The sequence below is a fragment of the Heterocephalus glaber genome, unplaced genomic scaffold (genome assembly GCF_053883595.1).
Source record: "Heterocephalus glaber isolate CG9 unplaced genomic scaffold, H.glaber_assembly_v1.0 deba00001509, whole genome shotgun sequence".
Lineage (NCBI taxonomy): Eukaryota > Metazoa > Chordata > Mammalia > Rodentia > Bathyergidae > Heterocephalus > Heterocephalus glaber.
In genome coordinates, this window is record NW_028258325.1 from 46,355,531 (window position 1) to 46,382,778 (window position 27,248).

General features: G+C 43.1%; 1 protein-coding gene across 1 annotated transcript in view; it reads left to right on the forward strand.

The window, feature by feature from the left end:
• Positions 1 to 4,670: 4,670 nt before the first annotated feature.
• Positions 4,671 to 27,248, forward strand: part of Spmap2l (sperm microtubule associated protein 2 like) — a 57,209-nt gene continuing 34,631 nt past the window's right edge. The window contains 3 exon segments of the mRNA XM_087187704.1: positions 4,671 to 5,386; positions 20,214 to 20,247; positions 25,600 to 25,665. Of these exon segments, the coding sequence (XP_087043830.1) occupies positions 4,876 to 5,386; positions 20,214 to 20,247; positions 25,600 to 25,665 (611 nt within the window). The 5' untranslated portion in view covers positions 4,671 to 4,875.

Genomic DNA, 27,248 nt, shown 5'->3' on the forward strand with positions numbered 1-27,248 from the left:
TAGCTCATGGGTTCCGACACCTGCCTCGAAAGTGCAAGGTCCTGAGTTCAATCCTCAGTACCAAAAAAAAGAGAGAAAGAGAGAGAATCCTGCTATTTACCCTCTCTGTAGCAGAGCAGATGTCAGCAGTTACGGGGAGGAGGAATCCAAGAGTGACACTGAATGCAGCTAGGAGAAAACTGCTTAAGGCTAGGAAATAACTGATTTTCTCGAAGTTCTGCTTTATGAATTCAAGGCCAGCCTGGGCTACATAGTGAGACCGTGTCTCAAAAAGAAAAAAAAAGGAAGGAAGGAAGCTAGTACTTTCAAACCACAGAGAAATAGAATTACTTGCATTCAGGAAGAGTTAAGAAAGACTTATCTTCTAGGAGCACGTTATATTACTGGAGGAACCAGTGGGCATTTGTTTTTTGTTTTTTTTTTTTAATCTTTTACATTTTTTGGTTTTTTGAAACAGGGTCTCACTATGTAGTTCAAGCTGGCCTTGAACTCATTATGTAGCCCAGGCTGGCTTTGAACCTGCAGCAATCCTGCCTCAGCCTCCTGAGTGCTGAGATTACAGCAATACACCACTATGCCTGGCTTATATATAGATAGACTTCATTAGAAATGTTTTATAAGAATGATAGCCATATTTATCTATAGACACTTTCCAGCTTTCATCTAAAGTGCTTTGCCTTGATGTAAAACATATATTTGAAAACAGATTTTGTTCTGTAAATCCATCCTTTTAAATAGCAAAGTGAAGAGCCAAATATGGGGAAGATGATTAACCCCTCAATGTTAGCAACAGCTGCCTCTAAAGTTTTAGGTTGTCACAGAATGGAACTCAACTTAAGGACATGTGGATGTACACAAGGACGCTTGTTGGGTGAGGCGGGAGGCAGTGGACTGTGAGCTCTCCAGGCCTCCTCAAGGCCCGTAGCCAGTGCTGCTGCACGATTTAGGTTCAGTGGTGTCCTTCATAGCTGCCGCTGTCTGATGTCAAACTTTCTTTTGTGTTGGGTCACACATTGATTCAGGATTGTCAGAAAACCCAGATTTTCATTTCTGTCCCAAGGATTTTCATGAATGGACCCCTTAACCAGCTTGGTCTTCTGACTGTAAAAGGATCAAGTCTGATACAGACCACTCCCAGGCCCAAACTCGGATTATATACACTCTCCTCCTTGTTTTCTAAAGGGGTCAAGAGCACACAAAATTTCTTGGGTACTTTCTTTCAAAGTGATATCAAAAGCTTTCAGGAGGGGGGGTAATATCTTTGTTCTTCCTTTTCAGTATTTTTTCTCATGTTCTCCTTTATATTCTGCACTTTAGCAACAAATATTGTTGCTGGAGTATTTCTTTTTGTTCTCCTTTAAAAATTTTTTTTTTCTAAGATAATGTCTCACTATGTAGTAAGGGTGGCCTCGAACTCACTCTGTAGCCAAGGCTGGCCTCAAATTAGCAGCTAGCTATCCTCCTGCCTCAGCCTCCTGAGTGCTGAGATTACAGGTGTGTGGCACCAGGCAGGGTGGGAAGTTTGTTTCTCAGGAAACAGTCACTGAGTACCAATAGGGCCGTCATTGCTTGATGCTGGGAATGAATAAAGCAGGCATCCTACACTGGAAATGCTCTCAGGCTAGCAACTCAGGTACGTCACAGTGGGGTCTAATGGCACTTGGTGCATCCTCTAAGAGGCTGTCTGGCTGGCAGTCTTCCCAGCAGGCCTCAGGAGGTGGCACTTACCCCTTGGAGAACTTATCACAGAATGGAGATTCTGTATTCAGAAGAGATGCTAGGCAAGAAAACAAGGGAAATAATGACAGTTATCCGAAGTTATTCACTGTCCTTCATATAGGAACACACTAATGACCAGGACAGAAAAAGTCCTTGTCCTTAAGGAGCTTACATTCTAGCTGGGGCAAGACACAGAAAAATAAACAAGCAGATGAAATAATTACAGGTTATAGTGAAGCAAAGAACTGAAATAGAACATAATGGAGGGAACATTTTAAAAAGTGACATGGGCCGAAAAGACCTCACTGAGTGGGTGATATTTAAACTGAACCCTAAAGGATAAAAAGGGCCAATATGTGAAGTGTGAGGGAAGGTGGGCTCCAGGAAATGGAACAGGTCTGGGGAGAAGGAAATGGAAAGAGCTTGGCAAGTTAGAGAACAGGCCGGCTGCAAGGTAGAGAGCAAGGATGGAGTGGCCCAAAGTCAATTGAGGGAGAAAGAAAAGGGCCAGAGCATGCGCAAAGCCTGGAGTCTTTTGAAAATAGTTTGGAGTGCATGACTGAGGTGGACAGAGAGAGGGTCCAGAGGCCAGTCGGGAGCCATCAGAGAATCCAGAGATGGTGGTGGCCTGGGCTGGGGGGTGACTGGGTGTAGAAAGAAGAGGGTGTTTTAAGGACATGTTTGCAGAATTAACTGGAGTTGCAGAGGCACTGACTATGAGGAGGGTGAGACAGAAAAGGAGAAGCACAATTAACTCCTAGCTGGGAGTGGTGGTGCATGCTTGTAATCTCAGCAGTCTGGGAGGGCGAGACAGGAAGATTGCAAGTTTAAACCCAGTTTGGGCAATTTATCGACTTAGTCTCTGTCTCAAATAAATTTTTTTTCCTCAGGGAGGACAGTAGTCAGATGCATGAAGTTGTATAAAAACCAGAATGCCAGTAAATAACTGACATGGACCAGTAGAGTTCATCACTAGTCCCTCCCAGTAAGTGGACTTCCTGAGAAGCTGGGTCATGTCAGACAGTTGCCTGCATGTCACATGCCCTCTACCGCTAATTACACCCTCAGGCCCCACCCTCTGCAGTTTTTGATGGGCACAGCCTCTATGACTCCTCTTGTGTACTCACTTTTAGCTGAAGTCCTTGTCCCACCAGTGTGTTCATCGGATGTTTAAAGGCCTTTCATGTAGCGGTAGGCTTCTTATACGGACTTAGGGGTCATCTTGCTTTTTAAAGGTAAATTTACATAACTCTTTCCTGATTGTGTACAGCTTGTTAACATTTTTCTGAGAGTACTTTAGTTCTCCTTTTTCCAAAGTTTCAGGGGCTACTTCTTAAATCTGTGTAATAGTGCACAGGTCAACATCAAAATGAATCTGAAGGTGATTTCTTGATTCACGTACCCATATACTAAGATGAATCTCCTACTTCCAGTCCAGATAATGTCCACAAACCAAAATGTTTCTTTTACCTTTTCTTTGCATCTATAAGAAAAGTATATCCACTCATACCCAGTAATGTGCAAAAGGTGTCCTTAGATTTACTATATATGTACTTTGATAGATTGAAGATAGGAAGAAAGGAGACAAGGAAAACTAATTTAAAAATTGCACTTAAATTTTAAAATTGATTTTTTCATATTTTTATTAGTGTGTAGTGTTTTTACAGAGTACTGGGTTTCATTTTGGGAGATTTGTACCTGTACATAACATACTTTAATCATTCTTTCCCACCCCCCATGCCCCATCCTCCCCCTAAAATTGTACTTTTAAGAAAACTGTAACTTCCAAACACAGAATTACTCAAGAGCATCCATATTTGCATTCCATATCTTTACTCCTTAGCTCGCTTATGCTCCCTAAGATAGATTATTTTTTTCTTCCAGGCCCTCCAGCCAGATCCCTTAAAGATACTGCAAATCCATGAATTCACCAAGTCCTTAAGGTTAAGGGCAGCGACCTGACCTTCAAACAAAGAAACAGATTCAAGGGATTCAAAGAATGTTTTTAGGCAAAACATCTTAGGTCATCCATTTTAAATGATACCTCCAGGAACACATAGAAGGTGTGACTGAGTAACAAATACAGTTGTGTTGAGGGCCAGGGATTTAGCTCAGTGGTTCTGCTGCCTGCCTCAAAAGTGCAAGGTCCTGAGTTCAATCCCCAGTACCAAAACCAAAAATCAAAAAACAAAACAGCTGTGTTGAAAATGTACTACAGTAATAGATAAATTGCCACTTATTCCCTCAGAATCCTCCCGGCTTGGAACACACTTATCCCATGGTTCTTGCCACTTTTGGAAGCAGCTCTGGGGTCCTCTTTAGCCCTGCCCTGACTGCCTCTGTGTCCTGAATGAGTTCAAAACCACCTTCCATGGTCATTTTGACTTTGGGGAAGAGATAGAAGTCTCACGGTGCCAGATCCAGTAAGGTAGATGAGAACACCATCGTGTTTTGACGAGGCCGCCTTTCCGTTGGATGGCACTGGGCAACAGCATTCATTGTATTTTTTATCACTTCCAGAACTGCTTAAGAAAGTGGTAAGAACAATGGAATAAATGTGTTCAAAGCGAGGGAGAGTATTTGAGGGAGATTAATGGCAATGTGCTTCTTATTGTAGTTCTTTTAAATTTTTCCCAGTACTGGGAATCGAACTCAGGACCTTGCACTTGCCAGGTAGGCACAGGGTCACTGAGCTACATCCCCAGCCTCACTGTGCTTCTTACTTTGATACAATTTTAAAAGTTTAATAATTCACTGTATTTTTCAATCGTCCCTCATACATTTTTCCCCAACCCCAGATCACAGCGCGCCTGTCTTTGAGGGCCTGCATGCCTCTTTCTCTGAGTGTGTATTTAATTCCGTGCCCGTCACTGATGACGTCCTGAGATTCTTTTCTGTGACATAAATCAGCGAGCCTACAACCTACTGGGTGGAAGGGTGAGGGTGGGAAATGAGGCCTCCCGTCCTAGACCGAGAGAGTACAATGAGGCTGCAGCCCGGAGTCTCTATGGACACGCCCCTTGTGGGCGGAGAACCCACGACAATACGGCCACGCCCAGTGATGGGCGGCGCGGCGCCCCCTGGTGGCCGTAGAAGGCGACCTGTGAGCGAGCGACGGCCGGCGGGCGGCCGAGGTGGAGCGGGAGCTTCTGACCCATGGAGGACCTAGCGCTTTCAGGCTCGTCCCTGCTGTCCGAGGAGACCGACGGGCAGGGCACGACCGAGACGTCCACTTACTCCGAAGTCCTGGAGAAGCCCCTGGTGCTCAGAATCCTCGACGTGCACACCGAGCTTCGGGAGTCCCGGGAGGAGGCGGAGACCGAGGAGGCCGGCGAGCCGGACGACGGACGCGAGTGGGACGAGGGGCAGCGGTCGGGGCAGCCCCCGGGCTCCCACAGACCCCCCGAGCCCCACGAGCCCTGTGGGCCCCACACAGCCCCCGAGGCCGGCGAACACGACGCACCCTGCGAGCCCAGTGAGTCCCGGGCGGTCCACAAGCCCCGGGGGCCGCACGCGCCCCACAGGCTCCGTAGGGCCCAGCAGCCCCGGGAGCCCCAGGAGCCCCGCGAGGCCGCTGAGGCAGAGCTGCGTCCCAGCACCGCGGCGATGATGCACCCGTCTCTGATCGCCAGATGCCCGCCCGGCCTTCACTTGTCTTCCCTGAGTGGTAGGTGTCCTCTCCACGAGCCCACCCAGCCAGGGCTGACGTCCGAGAGGAGGTTCGTTCGCTACAGCTTGCTGGGCTGTAAAGGAACCTCGCGCTTGTGTCATCTAGCGGGACCCCATGGGAGGCCGACATCTGGATAATGATGGACTCAAGTCTCTCTACTTCCTTGGCTGCCACCTGCTGACGCCCTTACTGTCTGATGACCTGTTTTTAGGTCATGGAAGCCCTTTAAATTCTCCTCTGCAGCTAACCATGGCATCACCTCCGCGGTGCTTTCCCCACTGTTGCATTTAAGTTTTGTTACATCATTTCTCCTGCTCTCTGAAGAGAGGGTATTTTTGTCAGTGACATATGGTCCCTGGGAAAACCAAAACACTCCTGGAGCAAGTATTTAGAGTGTACCTGAGTGCTCACTATACTCAGTCCTCACTAAGTTCAGAGGTAACAAGGATGTCAGGTGTGGTGGTACAGCCCGCCTGTAATCCCAGCCTTTGGGAAGCTGAGGTAGGAGGATCGCTGTGAGTTTGAGGCCAGCCTGGGCTCCATAGGGAGTTCAAGGCCAGCCTGAACTACATACTGAGATCCTGTCTCAAACAAACAAAAGCAAACAAACCAAACCAAACTTCAACTGCATCAGCTCACTGAGGACCCAACCCAAAACAATTCTTTGTCCACATTGGACCTCCAGTCTGACCAATTTTTATCAGGTGCTCTCTCCTTTGCTCCTTCTTGCCCAGCCTCAGTTTCGTGTTCTATCATTGCAGTTGCTCCTGCACATCTGCCACTTCGTGAGCTCTTGCTATCCACCATACTTCTCCTGACAAAGCCTTTAGTTCAACCCAGCAACCCATCCACCCTCTTACCACAGCCGTGCCTTCCCGCCCTCCCTCCCCACCATCACTGCCATCTTTCTGTTGTCCTTCACTGTAGAACTTGTCAGAAGAGCTGATCCATTTCCTCACCTCCTGTTCTCTCAACTCACCTGGCGAAACTGCTCTAGTTTCCAGCCTTTCCACAAGCACTTGGGCATCATGCGCCATGATTCCCAATTTCCCATGAATAAGCCACTTGGCTCCTGAGTTCTTTGATGCCCTCACTTATAAGGATCTTGTCTTTCAGCCCACCTTAGGGAACCACCACCCAGCCCTGTCAATTGCTGTAGAATCTTTCTGGCACTATAATCTCTAATTATGTCCTGTCTTTCTAGCTCACTCCTCTGTGTCTCATTTTTGCAAAAATTTCAGCTTCAACAGGACCTCTAATCCATTGATTCTATTTCATTATACACTGCCTATGTCCTTCTCTCTCTACTTATCTTATCTTCCGTGGTCCACCAATACAGTCACTCAATTGCAAAACTCCTTAACTCCCTTACCTCTAGAACATCATTCTTTTTTTTTTTTTGGTGCTGGGGATCGAACTCCAGACCTTGCACTTTCGCGGCAGGAGCTGGAACCACTGAGCTAAATCCCTGGCCCTAGACCATCATTCTTGCCTGGTTAAATCCAAGCCTCACCTGCACTTGTAAAGCAGATAAATGATAAGAGAACAGAAACAACCATGTGCACTGATCTTTAAATTTACAACTTTGAACTTCTGCGAGGTTCTCAGTGGCTGCTTAGCAGTCACACATTTCCCCCATCAATTCATTTCCCAATGAACCAGAAATCATGGTTAGTGTTCATGTCTCTCAAAATTCCTTCCTTCCTTTTTACTCTTAGCTGACAACTTCACATTTTTCCTCACTGGGAATGGAAGAAATCACAAAAGATTTTCATATCTTTCTATCTTGGAATCTACCAAACTACCAGCACTTGTACATAAATGCTCGATTTTTCTCCTGTTAATAATGGGTCAACTCACCTTACTTTTATTAAAGGCAATTTCCTCAGTCTCTATATTGAATCCCATCCCATGGAATTTAAGCTCTTTGCTCCTAAAATTAGCCCTTCCTCTCCCTCATTGCGTTCTCTCTACCGGGTCAATCCCATTGGCATACAAACATGCACAATAACTCATATCTAAAAAAAACCCCACAAACCTTTCTTAGCCCCATGTACCTATTCAGATACTACTTTATCCCTCTACATTTTTGTTTTTTGAGATAGGCTTTTGCTATGTAATTCAGGCTGTCCTTGAACTCACTATGTAGCCCAGGCTAGCCTTGAACTCCTGGCAATTCTCCTGCCTCAGCCTCCTGAGTGCTTGGATTACAGGCATGTGCCATCATGTTGGGCTTTTTCTCTAAAGGAAAATTTTCTCAGAATAGTTGTCTATAGTCATTATCTCTATGTCTTCTTTTTCCATTCTCTTGAGACCCACCTAAATCTTGGCTGTTTTCATCCCCTCTCTTAGGTGACATTGCTCTTAATGAGGTCACAGTGACCTCTGCCTTTACCAAATTCAAAGGTTAATTCTTCCTCCTAATCTTACTCATTTAACACATTTACTTCTTCTAAAAAGTCTGTCTTTACTTGTCTTCTGGTGTGCCAGTACCTCCAGTGTCTTACCTCATGAATCACTGCTGACATACTGTCCCCTGCTGGCTCCTCCTCCGAATGGCCTGTAGGTTGAAGTGACTGATTTGTGTCACCCTCTCAGATTCTTCTAGAACTTTCCTCATTCTCTGGATGATGTCATCCATTCCATGACCTTAATTATATGCTGGTAACTTTCCAAATTATCTCTAGCTTAACTTCTCCTCTGAATTCCAGATTTCTAACCAGTTACCTATTTAGCATCCCTGCTTCAATGTCAGGCACATAAAATTTAATGTGTCCAAACTGTGACACTTATTTTTCTTCTGCCTCCAAACCATTAGCAGATCCTGACTTTGAACTGTATCCTGACTGTGACCATTTCTTAACATCTCAGACGCCATCATCTGTGTAAGCCACTACCTCCTCTTATTTAGTCCGTTGTGACAGCCTCCAGTTAACCCCAACCCTAACCCTAAAGTCCTTAGCAGGCCTACAAGGCTCCACTTGGTCTGGCACCTGTTACTAATCTGACCTTGAACTTGATCTTCCATGGCCCTACCACTCATCCTATTGCTCTCCTCAGAGCTTCTGCTCTCCAGCTGCACAGCACCTTGCTGCTACCTCAGGATCATGTCACTTGCTTTTTCTTCTGCTAACACTCTTCCTTCAAGTATTTGTCACCTCCTTATACCAAAAAGAACACTTTGGCCTGTTCATTTTCTTTAAAACACTTATCTGACTGTATTATGTATCTCTGGTGGTTTTTATTAAGTTCTCACAGATGTGGGACTTGATTATTGTTGAATAAAGAATCTTTCTTTTTTTTCCTTCCTCCTTTTCTTTCTTCCTCTCTCCTTTCCTTCTTTTTTCTCTTTTATTTTCTTTCTTTCTTTTTTTGACAGTGTCTTGCTATGTAGCCCAAGCTGGACTTGAACTTGCTATGTAGCTGAGGGCAGCCTGAAACTCAAGGCAATCCTCTTGCTCAGCCTCTCAATGCTGGAATTACAGGCGTGCACCACCACGCCTGGCTCTCTTTCTTTTCTCTCTCTAGCCATCTCTCTGTCTGTCTATCTTTTTATGCTGGGGATGGAACCTAGAACCTTGTGCATGTGGGACAAGCATAATACCACTGGGCCACATCCTTGGTCTTTTTAATATTTTTAATTTTGAGACAGGGTCTCACTGAGTTGTACAGGCTGGCATCCAACTTGTGACCCTCCTGCCTCAGCCTCCTGAGTAGAAGAATCTCTTCATTTGACCATTGTGTCACCAAGTCCAGTGAGTTCTTTTCTATCCATCTTTGGAGTTGTTAAGAAGATTCTAAGGCCAGTACCTTACAGGCGTGTTATATGGTAGGTGCTCAGTAGCTGTTAGCCACCAGTAGTAGGAACATTAGTGTCATCATCTTATTTGACATCCTGGCAGCATCACACTACTGCCTACTCTTCCTCCTCAGACATCTCTTCTCCTGGGGCTGTGATACCACAAGGTCTGGCTATCACATCCCCGCCTGGCTGCTCCTTCCCAGCCCATCCTCTGAGCCTTCTATGTGTTCCTGAGTGAGGATGGGCTTTGTCTGGTCCTTTGTCTTGTTATTTACATTCTTTTCCCTGGGTGGTGACGGCCATACTTGTGGCTATATGTAGTTCTATGCTGCTGCCTCCTAAATTTTTATATCTGCATTCTATTCCCAAATGGACATCTCCATTTGGATACCTCATAGGCACCTCAAATTCAGTGGATTTTGCAACAGAAGTCTTGATTTTTCCTCCTTATCTTGCTCTGCCCTCAGTTTTCCCATCTAACAAAATAGCACTGGTTGCTCAAACTAAAGAAAGTTCACCATTCTTCCCTGATTCCTCCTTCCTCAGCCTCAAACACTCAGTGAAAGCTGTTGGCCTGATCTCCAGAACACTTCTGGAGCCCATTCATTTCCTGTGTAACACCCCCCATTATGGTGGTTTCTGACTTAATTTCTCAGCAGTCTCCCTGCTTACATTCTCATCCCCTGTGGTCATTTTGCTGCTCCAGCCAGGGTGGATACTTTAAAAACCTGAGTAAGATCATGCCTTTCCCTTTTGGTCTTTCCTGTGGCTTCCCATTGCTCTGAGAATCAACTCAAACTTCACTTTTTTTGTTTTTTATTTTTTTTGGTTTTTCTGAGACAGTGTCTCACTATGTAGCCCAGGCTGGCCTTGAACTTATGGCCATCTCCTGCCTCAGCCTCCTGAGTGCTGGGATTACAGGTGTGCACCCCCACACCTGGCAGCTCAGCTCGAACATTTTCAGGAGTCTCCAAAGCACCCAGGGCTCCTGGCGCCAGCCCCTGCCACTCCAGTCCACTCTGTGCCACCACTTCCTTCTATCCCTCTGACACTGCCTTTGCCCCGCTTCAAGTTTGAATTGTTGCTTCCTCTGCCTGCTGCTTGTGTTTTCTCAGAACCCTCTATCTCAAGTCCACTCCTATCGTTTAGGTCTCAACCCACATTTTTAAAAAGTGGGAAAACTGTAATCCCAGTACTCTGGGAAGCTGAGGCAGGAGGATTGTAGGTTTGGCCTACTCTGGGCAATTTAGTGACTTAACCAGAACCTGTCTTTATTGTGTTTTTTTTCTTTTTCTTTTATATAAATTTTATTTTATCCCATTCCCCTCCTCAAGCCCCCCCATGTACAGAAGCTTTGTTTCCATTTTTTCCTTCTATTTTCACTTTTTTTTCTTGTCCCTTCCTTCTTTTCTTCCTCCTTCCTCCCTTGTTCCCCTTCCCATTTGAACACTTTCTTCCCATGTCCCAGTGTCCATTATACATTTCGGTCCTTATTTCCACTTTTGGTTTCTCACATTAGAGAAACAATATGATATTTAAATATGTGTGTCTGATTTATTTCACTGAAGAGTATGATCTTAAGGTCCATCCATTTAGCTATAAATGTCTGAAGCTCATCCTTCTTTATGGTAGAGTAGTACTCCATTGTATAAAGAGCCACACCTTTATCCACTCACCAGTTGATGGGCATTTGGGCTGTTTCCATGCTTTAGCTATTACAAACTGTGCCGCTGTAAACATGGGTATGCTTATATCACTGTGGTATGATGGTTTTAATTCTTTGGAGAAGATACCAAGAAGAGGTATAGCTGGGTCAAATGGAACCTCTAGTTTTAGTTTTTTGAGAAATCTCCTTACTGATTTCCACACTGGTTGCATGAGTCTACACTCTCACCAACAGTGGAGAAGGGTTCCTTTTTCCCCACAGCTCCTCTAGCATTTGTTATTGGTTGATTTCTTTCTTTTTGGTACCGGGGATCGAACTTGGGTCTTTGTTCCTTTGAGGCACGTGGCAGAACCACTGAGCTAAATCCCTGGCCCATTGGTTGATTTCTTGATAGCAGCCATTCTTTCTGGAGTGAGATGGAACCTCAGTGTTGTTTTAATTTGCATTTCACGAATGACCAGTGATGTCGAACATTTTTTCATATGTTTATTTGCAGTCTCTAATTCTTCATCTGAGAAGTATCTTTTCATTTCAGATGCCCATTTTTGCATTGCCAGACCCTGTGTTTAAAAAAAATAAATAAAAAAGGACTGAGTATTTAGCTCAGTGTGAAGGCGCTGGGTCCAGTCCCTAGCACTGAAGGAAAAAAAACCCAACAAAAAACCAGTAGGAAAGCCCACAGGTTGGAGGGTTTCTTATTCCTGAGGTAGCTTGAAATGAGACTCTAAAAGTTAGTTTTCAGACCCCACTTTAGAAAATACTATTTTAAAGCTTTCTGCCCTCTCAATTTGCCTTCTAGACTTTTTTGTTGGCTCTAATAAGTCTTTATGTTCATCCCTTGGTAAGACTTGGTAAATGTTGTGTATTTATATAACTGTTACATGAAGTGGTATAAACACGAGACACTATTTAGTCAGTGTGCCTCTGTTCGTCCATGCCACCAACATTTACTGAGCATCCACAAAGGCCTCTTTTGTTTCTTTTGGGATGCAAGGATGACTCAGACATCCAGGCTGTGTGCAGATTGTTTTTAATGTATACAGTGGGTCCCATTATTCTGTCAATCTTAAAATCGTCTTAAAATGATCACTCTTAAGTGTTAAACTTTCCTGAGCACTTACTATGTTCAGGGCACAGGCACTGAGCTATAGATGAATAAGACATAGATTCCAACTTTGGAGGACTCTCTGTGTGGTTGGGGAGGCTGGACACGTCCTTAACGATAGCATATCCACAGCATATGAGGTAAAGAAGACTGGAGCAGCCTACAAGACAATCGCTTCATTTTCCTGAGTTAAATGGCAATAATAAAGTCTTTTTAAAACATGCTAAGAAAAAAAAATACATCTAAAGTACTCATTAAAGTTATTTACTCAGGGCTGCAGGTGTAGGTCAGGGTAGAGCACTCTCTTAGCTGTGCAAGGTCCTGGTAACACATACACCACACATATACACACCACACACCCCAACACAAGACTGTAAAAGTATGGTGTGTCCCCTCTTTCTTACTCAGAAGGCAACACGCTGCACTGTTCTTCACTCTTTCTTTCCCTGGACAACACATCTTTCCACGTAAGTGCACACAGGGTCCCCTCATGGCCAACTCGTTATTCAGCCTCTCCTCCGTGCTCCCAAGACCTGTGATTCCCAACAAGCCATGCTGTCCCCTGTGCAGATGTCTCGGACGGCACACGTGGCGTCTGTGTTGAGTATGTTCCCACGTGGGAGGTGGCTGGGTTTGTGATCTTGGCCTCGGGAAACTGCTGCCCATGTTGGGAGATTCCCTGTGTGTCCACCTGCAGTCGAAGTCTCTGTCGCAACGCTTCACCAGTACAGCAGAGTTCAACTGTGGGCTTTCTGAAAATCTGATAGTGGAAGAACTATCTTTACTAAGTTTTAATTTGCATTTATCTTATTACAGGAGTGATATTAATCATATCCTTTGCCTGATAGTTTGGCATTGATAGTTTTGTTTTTTCCTTATTTATAGGGAGATTCGTCCTTTGTCTTGGAAATGGCGATGTAATTTTCTTAGCTTGTTGGTGGTCTCTCTGTCTTTGGTTATGTTTATTTTACCTCATAAAAACACTTTTGTGGTAAGACTTTCCCACCACACAGTTTATGGCTTTTATACTGACTCATCATTAGGAAGGCCTTTTTCTACTTCTGGATTATGAAGGACTTGATCCTTGTACTTTCTAAAAATATTTAAATCTTTGATCCCTTTGGCGTTTACCCTGGCACTGCTGTGAGATATAAACCCAGTGTGCTCCGGGGCTGTCAGATTGCCTGAGCCATCCTCACACAGATGATATGAGGTAAAAATAAACATGAAAAAGACTCAAAAGTAAAGGGACAGAAAGTGACAGAAGTACAGACTGAGGGTTGTCAGAGCAGCACAGTGTGCCCTGTGTCTGAACAGGCAGCTTGGCATCGTTTCCTTTCGAGCACTAGTTGGAGCAGGAGTCTTAGGTTAGCGTCACTTGTTCTGGGTGCCTCTGCTCTGGCGTGCAAATCCCTCTCCATCTCCTCTTTCCTGAATGACTTTGAGCCATGGAACTAGCTACTAGATTGAGGAGCACCAGGTAGGAGCTGGGTCTATCAGGATGTGGCGGCTCATTTCCGTAACCCAGCACTCTAGGAGGCTGAGGCAGGAGGATCTTAAATTCTAGCATCGTCTGAAGCTTAGAGACTTTGCAAGATCCTGACTCAAAATTAAAAATAAAAACCAGGCTGTGGATGTAGCTCAATGTGAGGGCCTGGGTTCAACCCTCCGTTGGGGAGCTGTGTCTAGGAGAGGTGTGAGCAGGAGTGGACAGCAGCAGGTCCCACAAGCAGCTTGGCACATCGTCTCAGCGAGCGCCCGGTGTTGGTGGGTGTAGTCAGGCCCGTCATCCAGCCGGATTGCCTTTCTTTGTTGTCAGCTATGCCCTGTTTGTCCCCAGATACAGATTCTGACAAGCCAGCCCCTGCCCAGGGGGCCCCACACCATCGCGCTCAGCATTTCCGGTGTTCCTGCCTGTGCACTCTGCAGTCTCCAGCAGGGGACAGCCTTCCCCTCAGGGCTCAGCCTGCTTGGCCCAGAAAATGCAGGGAGCACTGGGTCTTGGGCTCTGCAGAGTAAAACCAAACCTGAAAGGGGGGAGCACAGCTGTGAGGCTCTGATGGCCTCTCAGAGGAAGGTGCTCTTAATCCTCAATCATCTTGCTCCAGATTCTTCAGTGGCTTCTTCCTGTTGCCCTTAGAATATAAACAGAACACCAGGTCTCCTGGTGATCCAATCCAGCCAGGAATCCTGCTGTCCTTTCCCAGTTCCCCCCAGCCACACCAACTGCTGCACCTCCTGCCCAAGTCCACCACAGGGCCTTTGCACCAGCTGTCCCAGCTGTTGCCCTTCCTCTCAGATTCTCCTCCTGAATCATGATATATGTGGCACTTTCTTGTCTTTCTTTTCACAGTTCAAGTGTCATTTCCTCCACAAGCCTCTTTCCCCACTACAGTATTCTCTCTAAACTAGGTGACCCTTCCTGCTACCTTACCAGGTACATCACAATAATTTCCTTCTTTCCCTGACCACTTCCTGAAAGCTTTGCTTGCTTCTTGTCTGTCTTTCTGCCTAAAGGTTAAGCCTCGTGAGGCAGGACAGGGACTTTGACTCTCTTCCCCTTCTCTGTGCCAAATTTTAAAATGAAAAGATGAAGCCAGTATAAAAGTCACCACACAGACATTCCTCAGTACTCCACTTGGGAGTTACTGAGCGTGTGGTACTTATGTTCATTGAGTGTCCTAGCATTTAACATGACCTTGTTTGATCTGTAAGACAACCTGTTGAAGTAAGCACTTTCCATGTCCTCATTTTACAGTTGAGGAAACTAAGGCACAGAGGAATTAAGTTACTCATCAGAGGTCATGCACACAAGGGAGCAGGGATTATCCCAGACCCCACACCCTTCTCTTCTGCTCCACCACCTGCTTCACCACCCCTGCAGCAGGGAGCCTTGTGGAGGTGTGAGGGGGACAGAGAGGTGGAAGTGAGAGAGGAGGCACAGGGCTCAGCGCAGCGCCAGGCACTGTGGGTGTCCATGTCACAGGGAGTACTGGGATGGAGTGCCGAGGGTGCCTGCTGCAGACTGGTAGACCGAGACCGCTGCCCAGCTGTGTCCACTGCAGGGTGCAGGACACAAGACGAAAGCAGACCTTTCCCAAGATGTGTATGCATGAAAAGAAATAATAATACAAACAGAAATAAAACAAAATTCAGAGTCCAGACAGGGGCGTGGACATTCAGCCCAATATAATCAGGCCCTCCCCACACACAATCATCTCTCATTCTTTTTTGCTTGTTTGTTTGCATCCCCTTCAGTTCTGGGGATTGAACCCAGGGCTTTCACACTGAGCTACAGCCCCAGTCCTTTTTAAATTTTTTATTTTGAGACATGGTCTTGTTAAGTTGGTCAACTGCCCAGGCTGGGCTCAAACGTGCAGTCCTCCTGCGTCACCCTCCCAGAGTGCTGGGATCACAGGTGTGTGCCACCATGCCCAGCTCCATTATCTGACTAGGAGTAAGATAGGGCCCAGACGCTGTCACTGGAAATGGGGGACGAGCCATCAAACCCCATTCATGTGATTTAACTTTAGAAACCTGTGGAAAACATTTGTCCTGTGGGTGTACTTTATCTTGACAATCACTATGTTCTTTACTGTGTTATGTGTTCATGCTTTGCTTTTTAAAATAATGTTTGAAGCTTGCTTTGAGAAACACTGAACAATTTTAAGGTCATGTTCCCAAGAATAATTACTAAATCCATTTTAAATTTCTTTACCCCTTCCCTTCCCGTTTTAAGTGCTGATTTTGGCAGGGAGAACACTGTAATTATCCCATACTTGCATTTATTCCAGTTGTTTCAGGCCAATACACTTTCCTCGATCAGTTTTTTAATTGGGAAAAGTAAGTAACTGAGAAAGTGTCTCATAGAGGAGTTCTTGTTAGACTTGCATATAAGGTAACCTCTGTTTTGACCCCACAAGCTATCCTTCTTCCCTGTGTGTGCATCCCCACGATGAAGTTTAATATATAAGTTAGGCTCAATAAGAGATCAGTAACATGGCTGGGGATTTAGCTCAGTGGTTTCGTTGCCTGCTGCGCAAGCTCAAGGACCCGAGTTCCATCCCCGGTACCAAAAAAAAAAAAAAGAGATCAGTAACAATGGTAATAACATTGGTGGTCTTCATTCCGTGTTTCCCTGAAAATAAGACCTAACAGCCTTGAAAAATAATGATCAAAAATGCCAGCCCCAATCAGCCTATCGATGCCTTACCAGCCTTAAAGAGTACCCCACCCCCCCGCAAGACACTGGTGAGGTATAATCTTCTTCATGACACTGGCCATCACCATGGTAATGACCAGCTAGGGCCCATTTTCCAATTAAGTCTTATTTTTGGGGAAATATGAGTTGTTATATTGAACAATTATAACAATATACTGTAATAAAATTGTTTAAAACATGAATTGTTTTGTTGTTGTTGTTTTTTTGGTACCGGGGATCCAACTCGGGACCTTGTGCTTGCAAGGCAGGCGCTGGAACCACTGAGCTAAATCCCCGGCCCAAAACATGAATTTTTTACTTCTGAATTTTCCATTTAATATTGTTGGGCTTTGGTTGACTGGAAACCCTGGAAAGCAAAACCAGGGGTGAGGTCTACTGTATTAAGAAAAGTTACTGTCCTTGCTTGTGAAGGCGGAATGCTCAGATAGTACTATGCTGGGCTTCATTCTTTCTTTGTTTCATTCATTTTTCTTTCCCTTCTCCTTCTACTGTTTTTCTGTCTCCTTCCTTGAATAGTTCATCTTAAAAATAGACTCATCCTATTGTAGTGTATTTATGTGTAAGCTAATCTCAAATGAGGGGAGGGTGTAAACAGGTAAAACAATGAAAATATACGAGTACATGTTCACAATACATTTCGCTAATATTTATTTTCATATTTTGAACCCTAAAAGGAAATACTTCCTTAATAAGTAAACTTTACAGGGCCGGGGATTTAGCTCAGTAGTTCTGCTGCCTACCTCGCAAGTGCAAGGACCCGAGTTCAATCCCCAGCACCAAAAAAAAAAAAAAAAAGTAAACTTTACAGTTACTCACATTTTAAAAAATTCATAGATATTTAAGTAAAATCTTGGCTCCTGAAGTTTTAGAACAAGAGCTGTCATTTATTGTATATTTACTATGTTTGCAGAACTATGAAGGAAGGGTGTTTTACTTTATTTAACTTTCACCTAACCACCTTGTGAGACAAGAAACCGTGTTAACCTGAGAATACTGAGTTAGAGAGTCCAAGATTAGAGGAGAGAGCCAGGTTTGGGCCCGGGCTGTCGAGTCCAAAGCCTGGGGTCTTAGCAATTATACAATACTGTAATAATTCCACACTTGTCTGCTTCAAAGAATACGGATACCTACAGCCCGCTTCTAGAGACTGTGGCTTAATCAGTGTGGGAAGTGGCCTGGGACCTGGAAGGTTTTAAAGACTCCCAGGTGATTCAAACAGCAGACAGGTTTGGAATCACACTGCTCCTCGGTACAGCAGCTAAGATGGCTGAGAGCAATTCCATCCTTCTAGTCAGCAAGGAAACATCAGAAGTGTCTTTTGAGGGAGACACTGTGTTTTGAAAGAGCATTATTCATTCATGTTATCAGGATTTGTAGTTGCACTGTTAGGGTTAACATTATATTTACTCTGACCTCAGTATGTAAAGCTGTAAGCCAGTGCTGGCAATACATGAAACATCCATAGAACAAATGTTGAAACTTTCATGGATGACAGCATGATATTTTCACAGACCAACTGCCCACTTCTTTAGGTTTCAGTCAGTTTAGCCTTAAAAAGTAAACCAATAGAAAATACTGAGTTTAAAAGTTCCATTTATGCACTTTAAAAAAATGTTTCCTGCCTGTCTCTTAGGAGGTTGCATACTCCCTGAGAGTGTGTCTTATCCATTTGTTTCTCTCCACCTTCGCTCTGTGCTTGCACAGGGGACCCAGGGCACAGCTGGTTGAATGGCTGGTTCTGCAGCCAGGCCCCCAGTTCTCGATGGCAGGCTGTTAGGGACCTGCCACACAGTTGAGGTGAGCGCTGGGGGAGCAGCCGGGCTTCCCATGATTACAACTGCCCCCAGGGCTGGTGTCACCCAGCCGAGCCCTCCCTCCTGCCCATCAGTAGGGGTTGGGGTGCTTTAGATTCTGAGGATTGCAAACCTCACTGTGAATGGTGCAAGTGAGGGATCCAGCTTGTGCACTCCTAGAGAATCCTTGAATGGAATATGTGATGATTTGAGAATCTAATGCCTGATGATCTGAGGTAAAGCTGAGGCAGTGATTGGAATTTAATTATTGTGTATCAAAAACATACAATTAAAAAAAAACTACCCTCATCCTGCCATTTCTTGGTCCTTGGTGCCAAAAAGGCTGGGGACAGGGCTGGGGATTTAGCTCAGAGGCACTGCACCTGCTTTGCAAGTGCAAGGTCCTGAGTTCAATCTCCAGTATCCAAAAAAAAAAGGGGGCTGGGGACTGCTGTTCTACAAGACTCTACTGCAGCCACTGAAGTTGTAACTAATAATTCCAGCCACCATTCATCCACTATATGCAAGGCGCTCTACTTACATGTGCATGTCAGTAATCTTCACACCAACCCTCCTATTATCCTTCAATCTGAGAGAAGAACCTGAACCTCAGGAAACTTAACCTGCCCAAGATCAGGCCATTGAAGAAGCAGCCAAACGAGTTTGATCCTTGTCTTTCTGATGGCAGAGTTCACCCATTTTCCTTTACCCAAAAGACTCCAGAGGGTAGAAAATGTTATTTCAGAACTCTCAGATGTGACTAAAAACTCCCAAGAAGAGATTCTGTCTGGAATAGCTGCCATGAGGTATCAGGAACCCCCGAGGTGGATCCCAATCTCCTGCTCGGTGCTACGATGAAAGGTGAGAAGAAAGACACAGAGACAGAAAGAGAGAGAGAGAGAGAGAGAGAGGGAGAGAGGGAGAGAGAGAGAGAGAGAGAGAGAAACGGGGAGCCAGGATGGCCAGGGCCTGAACCAGCAGCAAAGAGCTTGGCCAGCCAAAGCCATTCATATTTATTGGTGACATCATAGTTAGGTTAGGGTGAGAGGGTTTCATGTGGTTGCCAGGAACATGTTGCTGATACAGGCAAGGCTTGTAAGAGAAGAGATAAAGCATTCTTAATTTTGGGAATGGAATTTGGATGCAAGTCACTCTGACCTCAGCTGCCATGTTATCTGGCCATGTAGGCTTTGGTTGGACTCACTTCTCAAAACAAGCCAGTTGGGTTAACTCTAACAGCCTACACTGCTCACAGCCTGCTTGGGCATAATCAGTGGAGCGGGTCCCCCATGTTGACAAGACTTTGAATAACTTGGCCTTACCATTGCCTACATTTTCCCACTTTAAAAAACAAACAAAAGAACTTCTAAACATGAATTTTCAGTTTCTTAACCATTTCTTTGGTTTGAATATTATTTCCAGTTTATGCAATTTCCCACTGGAAAGACACCACATGAACATTTTTAAACTTAAATCTTTGCCCACAATTGGAATTACTTCCTTAGAGTACATTTCTATAAATAGAAATGGATTAAGAAATATAAACACTGCTGACTCATACTTCCAAATTATTTTTCACAAAGTTTACTAACTTAAACTTATAACAATGCATAAGAAACTGATTTCAGTTTACCCCTCTAGACTCATTATTCTTTGCAAAGAAATTTTGCTAATTTGATAGTTGAAAAATATATAGTTTTTAATTTCCATTGTTTTGATTATAAGCAAGTTGGAATATTTTCTTATGTTTATTAGTGCTTCATATGTCTTAATATATGAATTACGTTTCTAAGCCTTATCTAATTAATTTTTGTCACCTATTTTACTGTTTTTCTTATAGTTTATACTTTATATTCTTTGACTATTAATATGCTTTTATCATATTTGCTGCCAGATATTTCTCCAAATTTTTGTTTTCTCTTTAAGTTTTAATTTTTGACACAGAAGTTTTAAATTTTAAATATTTCAATACATTTATATTATTCTTTCATCACCTTTACTTCTAGAAGATTAAAATTCAGTGATCAATTAGATGCTGTTTTTCCTCTCTAATTTAGTTTTTGAAAAGAATATTCAACTTCTTGATTTTCCTGTGATTTATTTTGATACATACTTAACTCAGCTATTTCCCCAAATAGTTATCTATCCTAGCTCCTATCTCTTCTGATTTGAGATGCGATAGTTCTCATGTCATTGATTACTGTTGAATCTAATTTTTGCTTTTATTTTCTTGCAGTTGACCCTGACTTCTACCAGTTCATAAGAAAACGGTAACGCTGTGGCTATGGTACTATTCTCACACCCCTAAACTGGCAGGCCAGCCAAGCTGGATGAGACTGACTCCGGGGACATTTGGAGGGAATGTCTTGGGGTTTTTGAGAAGGAGATTCTATACTTTTTCTTTGTCACGGGCCCTTTTCTAATTACAATTTCTATGAGGAAAGATGGAAGATAAAGAGAAATGGGAAGAAGGTTGAGATTTAGGAGAACTCATATTCCTCGTTTGCTGGATATTGTAGTAGATTTGCTTTACACTGGATCTGAACCTTTCAGGGACTTAGAATCTGCGTGGGCAATCTCATGACAGATTTTGTGAAGTTCCAGGTTAATGAACTCAATCCTCTTTGCCTCTCATTCAAGTGCAGTAGCTAATGAAACCAAGACAGTGCTAGGAAGGAAAGGAAAAAAATGTGCATCTGTGTACAGACAAAGTAGCCAAAGAAATGTCTGCTGAAAATAGGTACTGGCCCTCAATGCAGCTAAAGTGTATTAAAAAAGGAAACAGCATTATTAGAAACACCAGATTTTGCTTTTATCTACTTTTTAAAGTAGATATTTATCCTTACTATTTTAACCCATTTGTAATTATGGGCTTTTTGTTTGTTTGGTTGGTTTCTTTTGTTCTGTTTTTTGAGATGATGTCTTGCTATGTAGCCCAGGCTGGCCTTGAACTCACAACAATCCTCCTGCCTCAGGTGCTGAGATTACAGGCGTGTGTGCCATCACACCCGCCCAAGGACACATTTAAGTTTTAACCATAGTTTACTATCAGTGTGAGGTAACATACTGAGATGATATAATTAGGAAATAAGTGTGGCTTTTTAGACAGCCTTGCTAGCCTCTTTGTGGTGTTGTGTAGGGTTCTATTTTATGTTCTGGAGTTTTCTGAAGGTTCTAGACTCACATTATTACCTTTGGAGACTCCAAAGGATTTGGAACTTGGGTCTTGGAAACCTTAAATTAAGCAGCAAAGTCCTAAGAGACTGAAATGCAGATAGGCTAATGGCAGTAGGCAGGGTGAGAGTTAGCGGGGCCGGGTATTGGGGAGACAGGGCCTGAGCAGCTCTGTTTGATCTAGCAATAAAATATACTTTTTTTTTTGGTACCAGGGCTCAAACTCAGGTCCTTGTGCTTGCAGGGCAGGCGGCGGAACCACTGAGCTAAATCCCCGGCCCAAAATACACTATCTTAAAAGCATCATTTTACTAGATTTATTGATCCATGATTTTCCCTTGCAGAACACTTAGCTAAGCTTATATTTTAAACAATTAAATGCCACTTCAATTTATCAGCATTTACTAAATACAAGGTACCATGCTAGATGCAGCAGGTGGAAAGGAAAAAGGGACTAACAATTACTGAGCACGCATTCCATGGTTGGCATTGTCAGGTACACAGCACTTGGCAGTGGATCCAACTGTTCTCACGTAATTGTTTTCCACCTGGTCTCCTGTTATTTTTCTTTTTCTTTTTTTTGGTACCAAGGATTGAACTCAGGACCTTTCGCTTTCAAGACAGGGGTGATGCCACTGAGCTAAATCCCCAGTCTTCCTATTGTTTTTCAAACACATATGCATGCCATGCCCCAGGGCCTTTGGACTTGATGCTGAATGAAAAGAATGTTCTCTGAAAAATCTGTAGAGTTATTCCTTGTTCAAATGCAAGCTGATCACTAATGCATTTCTGACCATCCTATTTTTTTTTTTTTTTTGGTACCAGGGATCAAACTCAGGACCTTGCGCTTTCGAGGCAGGTGCCGGAACTGCTGAGCTAAATCCCTGGCCCTCTCTCTTGGTTCTTATTTTTCCCCCTTCCCCTGCCCTCCCTTCAACCGCTCCATCCCTCCCTATTTACAAAGACTTTGTTTCCATTTTTCTATTTTCTTATATTAATTCTATTCCCTTTTTTCCTTTCCCCTACCCCTTCCACTTCTCCTTCCCCTTTGCCCCTTTTCTTCCTATTTCACATTATCTATTATACCTTTCAGTCCTTATGTACACTTTCAGTTTCTCACACTAGAGAAACTATTAGGTATTTACACGTGTGTCCTATTTATTTCACTTAAGAGTATCACCTCAACGTGCATCCATTTAGCTATAAATGTCTCTAATTTCTCATTTTTTATGGCTGAGTAGTACTCCATTTTTTTTAAAGAACCACATTTTCTTTAGCCAGTCTCCAGTTGATGGGCATTTGGGGTGTTTCCAAGTTTTATCTATTACAAATTGGGCTGCTATGAACATGGGTGCATATATATCACTGTGGCATGATTCTTTTAATTCTTTGGGGAAGATACTCAGCAGGGGAATAGCTGGGTCAAATGGGACTTCCAGTCCTATTTCTCTGAGGTATCTCCATACTGATTTCCACAGGGGTTGAACCAGTTTACACTCCCATCAGCAGTGGAGCAGGGTTCCTCTTTCCCCAAAGTCCTGCCAGCATTTGTTTTTGGTTGATTTCATGTTAGCAGCCATTCTTTCTGGAGTGAGGTGGAATCTCAACATTGTTTTCATTTGCATCTCTTGAATGACCAGTGATGTTGAACATTTTTTCATATATTTATTTACTATTTCTACTTCTTTGTGTGAGAAATGTCTGTTCATTTCAGATGCCCATTTTTGGATTGGGTCTTTAAATTTGGGAGGTCTGATCTTTTTAAGTTCTTTATTGATTCTAGATAGTAGACCTTTGTCTGAGGAATAGCAGATGAAGATTTTTTCCCACATTATGGGTTGTCTCTTCACACTGCTGGTGATTTCTCTTGCTGTGCAGAAGCTTTTTAATAAGAAGAAATTCCACTTGTTGATTGTTTGTTCATGGGCAACTGGGGTTTTGTTCATAAAATCTTTTCTTACACTGATGTCTTCAACAGTTCTACCTAACTTCTGTTCCAACTGGTTCAGTGTTTTTATTTTAATATTTAGATCTTAAATCTATTTTGATTTTAGTTTAGTGCATGGTGAGAGATATAGGTGTAGTTTTAATCTTTGGCAAGTTGAAGCCCAATTTTTCCAGCACCATTTATTAAAGAGGCTATCTTTCCTCCAGTGAGGGTGTTTGGCTCCTTTGTCGAAGATGAGATAGCTGAGTGTGTCTGGAGTTGTTTCTGCATCTTCTGATCTGTTGCACTGGTCCTCAGGTCTGTTTCTTTGTTCTGATTTTCTGTAGCACAGCAGAGTTAATTATTAAAACAATCTGATTAAAAGAATACAAGATTTCCAATGTATAAAAATGATTGACATATTAAAGAATGAAAATGCATATTACCCTGATTATTATATATTATATGCAATTATCAAATTACCATAATATATCCCATGAAGATGCTCAAATGTTATGTGTCAATATAATAAAGAAAATGGTACTTTATTTAACAATAATCAAGTCCAGAATCTTCAAGGTTGATATTGGAATAATGAGAAGAATTGTTAGACCAATTCCATGTCCTTGAGATTTGTCACTGTCGCCATCATGCTGGATGCTGGGGGACTGTGTCCCCCTGTTAATATTATGGCTGGGTTATGGACATAATTGTTTATACAGCTTCCATACCACAGCTAAGATAAGGCTCCAAGGCTGCGAAAGCCAGAACTAAAGGCTGAGGGGTTGCTGTACACCTTTAATCCCATACATTGGGAGGCAAAGACAGGACTTTTGAAAGTTCAAGCCTAGCCTGGGCAACTTAGCAAGTCCCTGTGTTTAAAAAAAAAAAAAAAGGCTGAGGGTCAACACAAGATAACACAGAGTGACTTGGAAATAGATAATCCAATTAGAAGATTTTAGCTTGTTCTTCAGGATGGACAGTGGCTCAGTTTTGTGAATGTGCAGCCTTGGGTGTTGCTGACCACGGGTCTTCCCCTGCCTCCCACTTTCTGACTGGAGCTTCATGGTTCATCTATCACCCTTTAAATAGGAAGGTATTTCTTTACATAGGGTTTCTTTGTGCCATGGCTTATTCTAACATGGAGAGTTTGGAGCCTATGGAAGTGCTTAGTCCAGTGGTAGGGAGGATGCTTCCCCATCACCTTCCTCAAAGCACTTGCCTCGATGAGTTCATCTGGCCTCTCATTGCATCCCTTAAACTTCTCAGGGCATCTACCTGATGATCTGATGGATTTGGGATGGAGAACTGGCCTTCTAAATCCTCTGTTCTTGGCCCCTATCTGTCTACAGTGAGTAATGCCTGTCATCTGCTTCCCATCACATAGCAAGCTCAGCCACTACAGGAGGGGGTCTGCAGCCCTGGGGCACAGGTTCAATTCAGGGATGTCAGGGATCTAAACTACTCGCTTTAATATAATTTTATCACTGATAGAGATAGTATTTTCATTCTATTTGTCCAACTCCTATGCTTATTTTTCAGTTGGTGGACAGCAAAGATCATTATTTTGGGGCCCTTCAAAACTCCAAACTCCCGCCAAGCATGTATTATAGTGTGAGCTACAGTGACATAGTAGGTAAAGTGGTCCACAATGGCCAGGCAGTGCTGCAGTAACAAACAAGATGCAAAACTCTCCAATACTTTTCAACACAGTGAAAATGTGTTTCTCCCTCATGCTACAGTGCAGGCTGAGCTGGTTGTCCTCTTCTACCTATGGCTCTGCCATCTAGAATACATGGCTTCCAGGGTCTCTGCAACAGGGAATGAGAGAGATGGAGGAGGCAGCCTACCTCCTAAGAGCATTGCTCTGAAAATGATACCCGACACTCCTGCTAAATTAGATGTGACAAGTTACATGGCTCTAGACAACTGCAAAGGAGGGTGGGGAAGGTAGAAGGGGAGCATGTGGATTCTTGGAGAGCACCAATGTTTTCCACCACAAGTGGATTAGGATTGGTTGGAGAGGGCTGAGGATGTAGCTCAGTGGTAAAGCACTTGCCTAGTATGCTCAAGGCCTTGGGTTTGGTCCCCAGCAATGCACTAATAAAAAATAAATAAGTAAAACCAGGGAAGATTCAAAGGAGCAGAGGTGGGCACAAAGGGGGTTGAGTGGTACCAAAAATATATTTTGCCTATTTCATAGTTTTGCCAAAGCCAGACATTTTGTCTGAAAATTATCTGAATAATCTTTTCACAATCCAATGCCACCAAGCTGTCTATAAATTAACTTAATATACTAGTTGAGTTTTCCCCCAAAGGCTCTTTGGTATGTTGTACGTCTGTTGTCCTTTGTTAGTGAGAATCTTGGGTTCACAGTGTTTTGGATACTTTGAGATTTTCAGCAACTCTTTAAATCACCTCAAATGTAGCACCTCCTATGGAATTTCATTGAGTAGAAGTCATCTAATGTAACCATATTTCTTGAGCATTCTCTTTGAATTAATCAGCTGTTATTTGTTAGGTTTTTTTCTAGAAAGAGAATGCAAGAGCTTTCTAGGCCTAAAAGACAATGGGGAACTCCAGATAGGTAAGGCAATGTTATACCATCTTGTTTGTTATTATTGTGTTAGTTACGTCAAGTAGATGAAAGTATTAGTCTTACCTACCCTATATTCTACCTATTAACCCTGTATCTCAGGTGGATCTACAGGAGACACTGAGCCAATGTGGTCACCTCAGTTGATGTAACACTTGGAGGCTAACCTTGGGCAGTAGTTCCCAAATCTTCCTGCACATTAGGATCACCTGGGATTTAATATGAACTGATGTCTGAATCTCATCCTTGGAAACCCTGACTTAATTGGTCTCGGTGCAGTTCTGCAGATGATTCTAATAAGCAGAAAGGTTGGCAGTTTACTGCCTTAGGGTGTGGCTCTGAAACCCCTGCATCCACTGTGCAGGGCCACCTTCGCAGCCTGTGCCACCCAGTCCAGGTAAACGAGAGTTCCTGTTGCTCCACACCCTTGTCAACATTTGGCGTTGTCAGTGTTCTGGATTTCATTCATTCCAATGGATGTGTAGTTTGTATTTCATTGTTTTAATTTGCAGTTCCCTAATGACATGATGTTGAACATATTTTATATACTTATTGGTGTGTTTTATTTGGTGAAGTATCTGTCCAGATCTTTTGCCCATTTTTAATTGGATTGCTTATTTTCTTATTGTTGATTTTTTTTGTTTGAGACAGGGTTTTGCTATGTATCTCAGGCTGGCCTTGAACTCACTATGTAGCCTAGGCTGGCCTCAAACGCATGGTGATCCTTCTGCCTCAGTCTCCCAAGTGCTGGGGGTACAGGTGTGCACCACCACCCCTGGCTCTTATTGTTAAGTTTTAAGCATTCTTTGTATAGGTTGGATATCAGTCCTTTATCAGATATATATTTTGCAAATACTTTCTCCCAGTCTGAGGCTTGTATTTTTATTCTCTTAGCAGTCAGTGTCTTTCACAAAGGAAAGCTTAATTTTAATTAAATCAAAATTATTGGGTTTTTTTCTTTCATGGATTGTGCTTTTGGTAATTAATCTGCAAACTCATTGCCAAACCCAAGGCCTGGATTTTCTATTAATTTTTTTCTATAAAATTTTTATATATTTTATAGTTTTGTATTTTGCATTTAAGTCCACAGTGCATTTCAAGTTAGGTTTTGTGAAAAATTTATCTAGGTTCCTTTTTTTCTTCTTTCCATTCTCTCTCTTTTTCTCCTTCCTTTTTTCCTCCTCTTTCTTTCTTTCTTTCTTTCTTTCAATATCCAGTTGTTGCAAAATCATTTGTTCAAAACACTATCCTTTCTTTGTTTTTTTTTGGTACCAGGGATTGAACTCAGGACCTTGGGCTTTCAAGGCAGGCAGCGGTACCACTGAGCTAAATCTCTGGCAACACTATCCTTTCTTGATTGGATTTCTTTTGATCCTTTCATTATATTTCTGTGACTATTTCTAGGACCTATATTCTATTTCATTATTCTATTCATCTGTTCTTTAACCAGTCTCACATTGTTTTGATTACTGTAGCTTTTTATAGCAGCAGTGTTAGTTTTGTGACTTTGTTCTTCTGTATCTTAAATATTCAGGATCTTTTGTCTCTCCACCTAAACTTTAGAATTAGCTTGT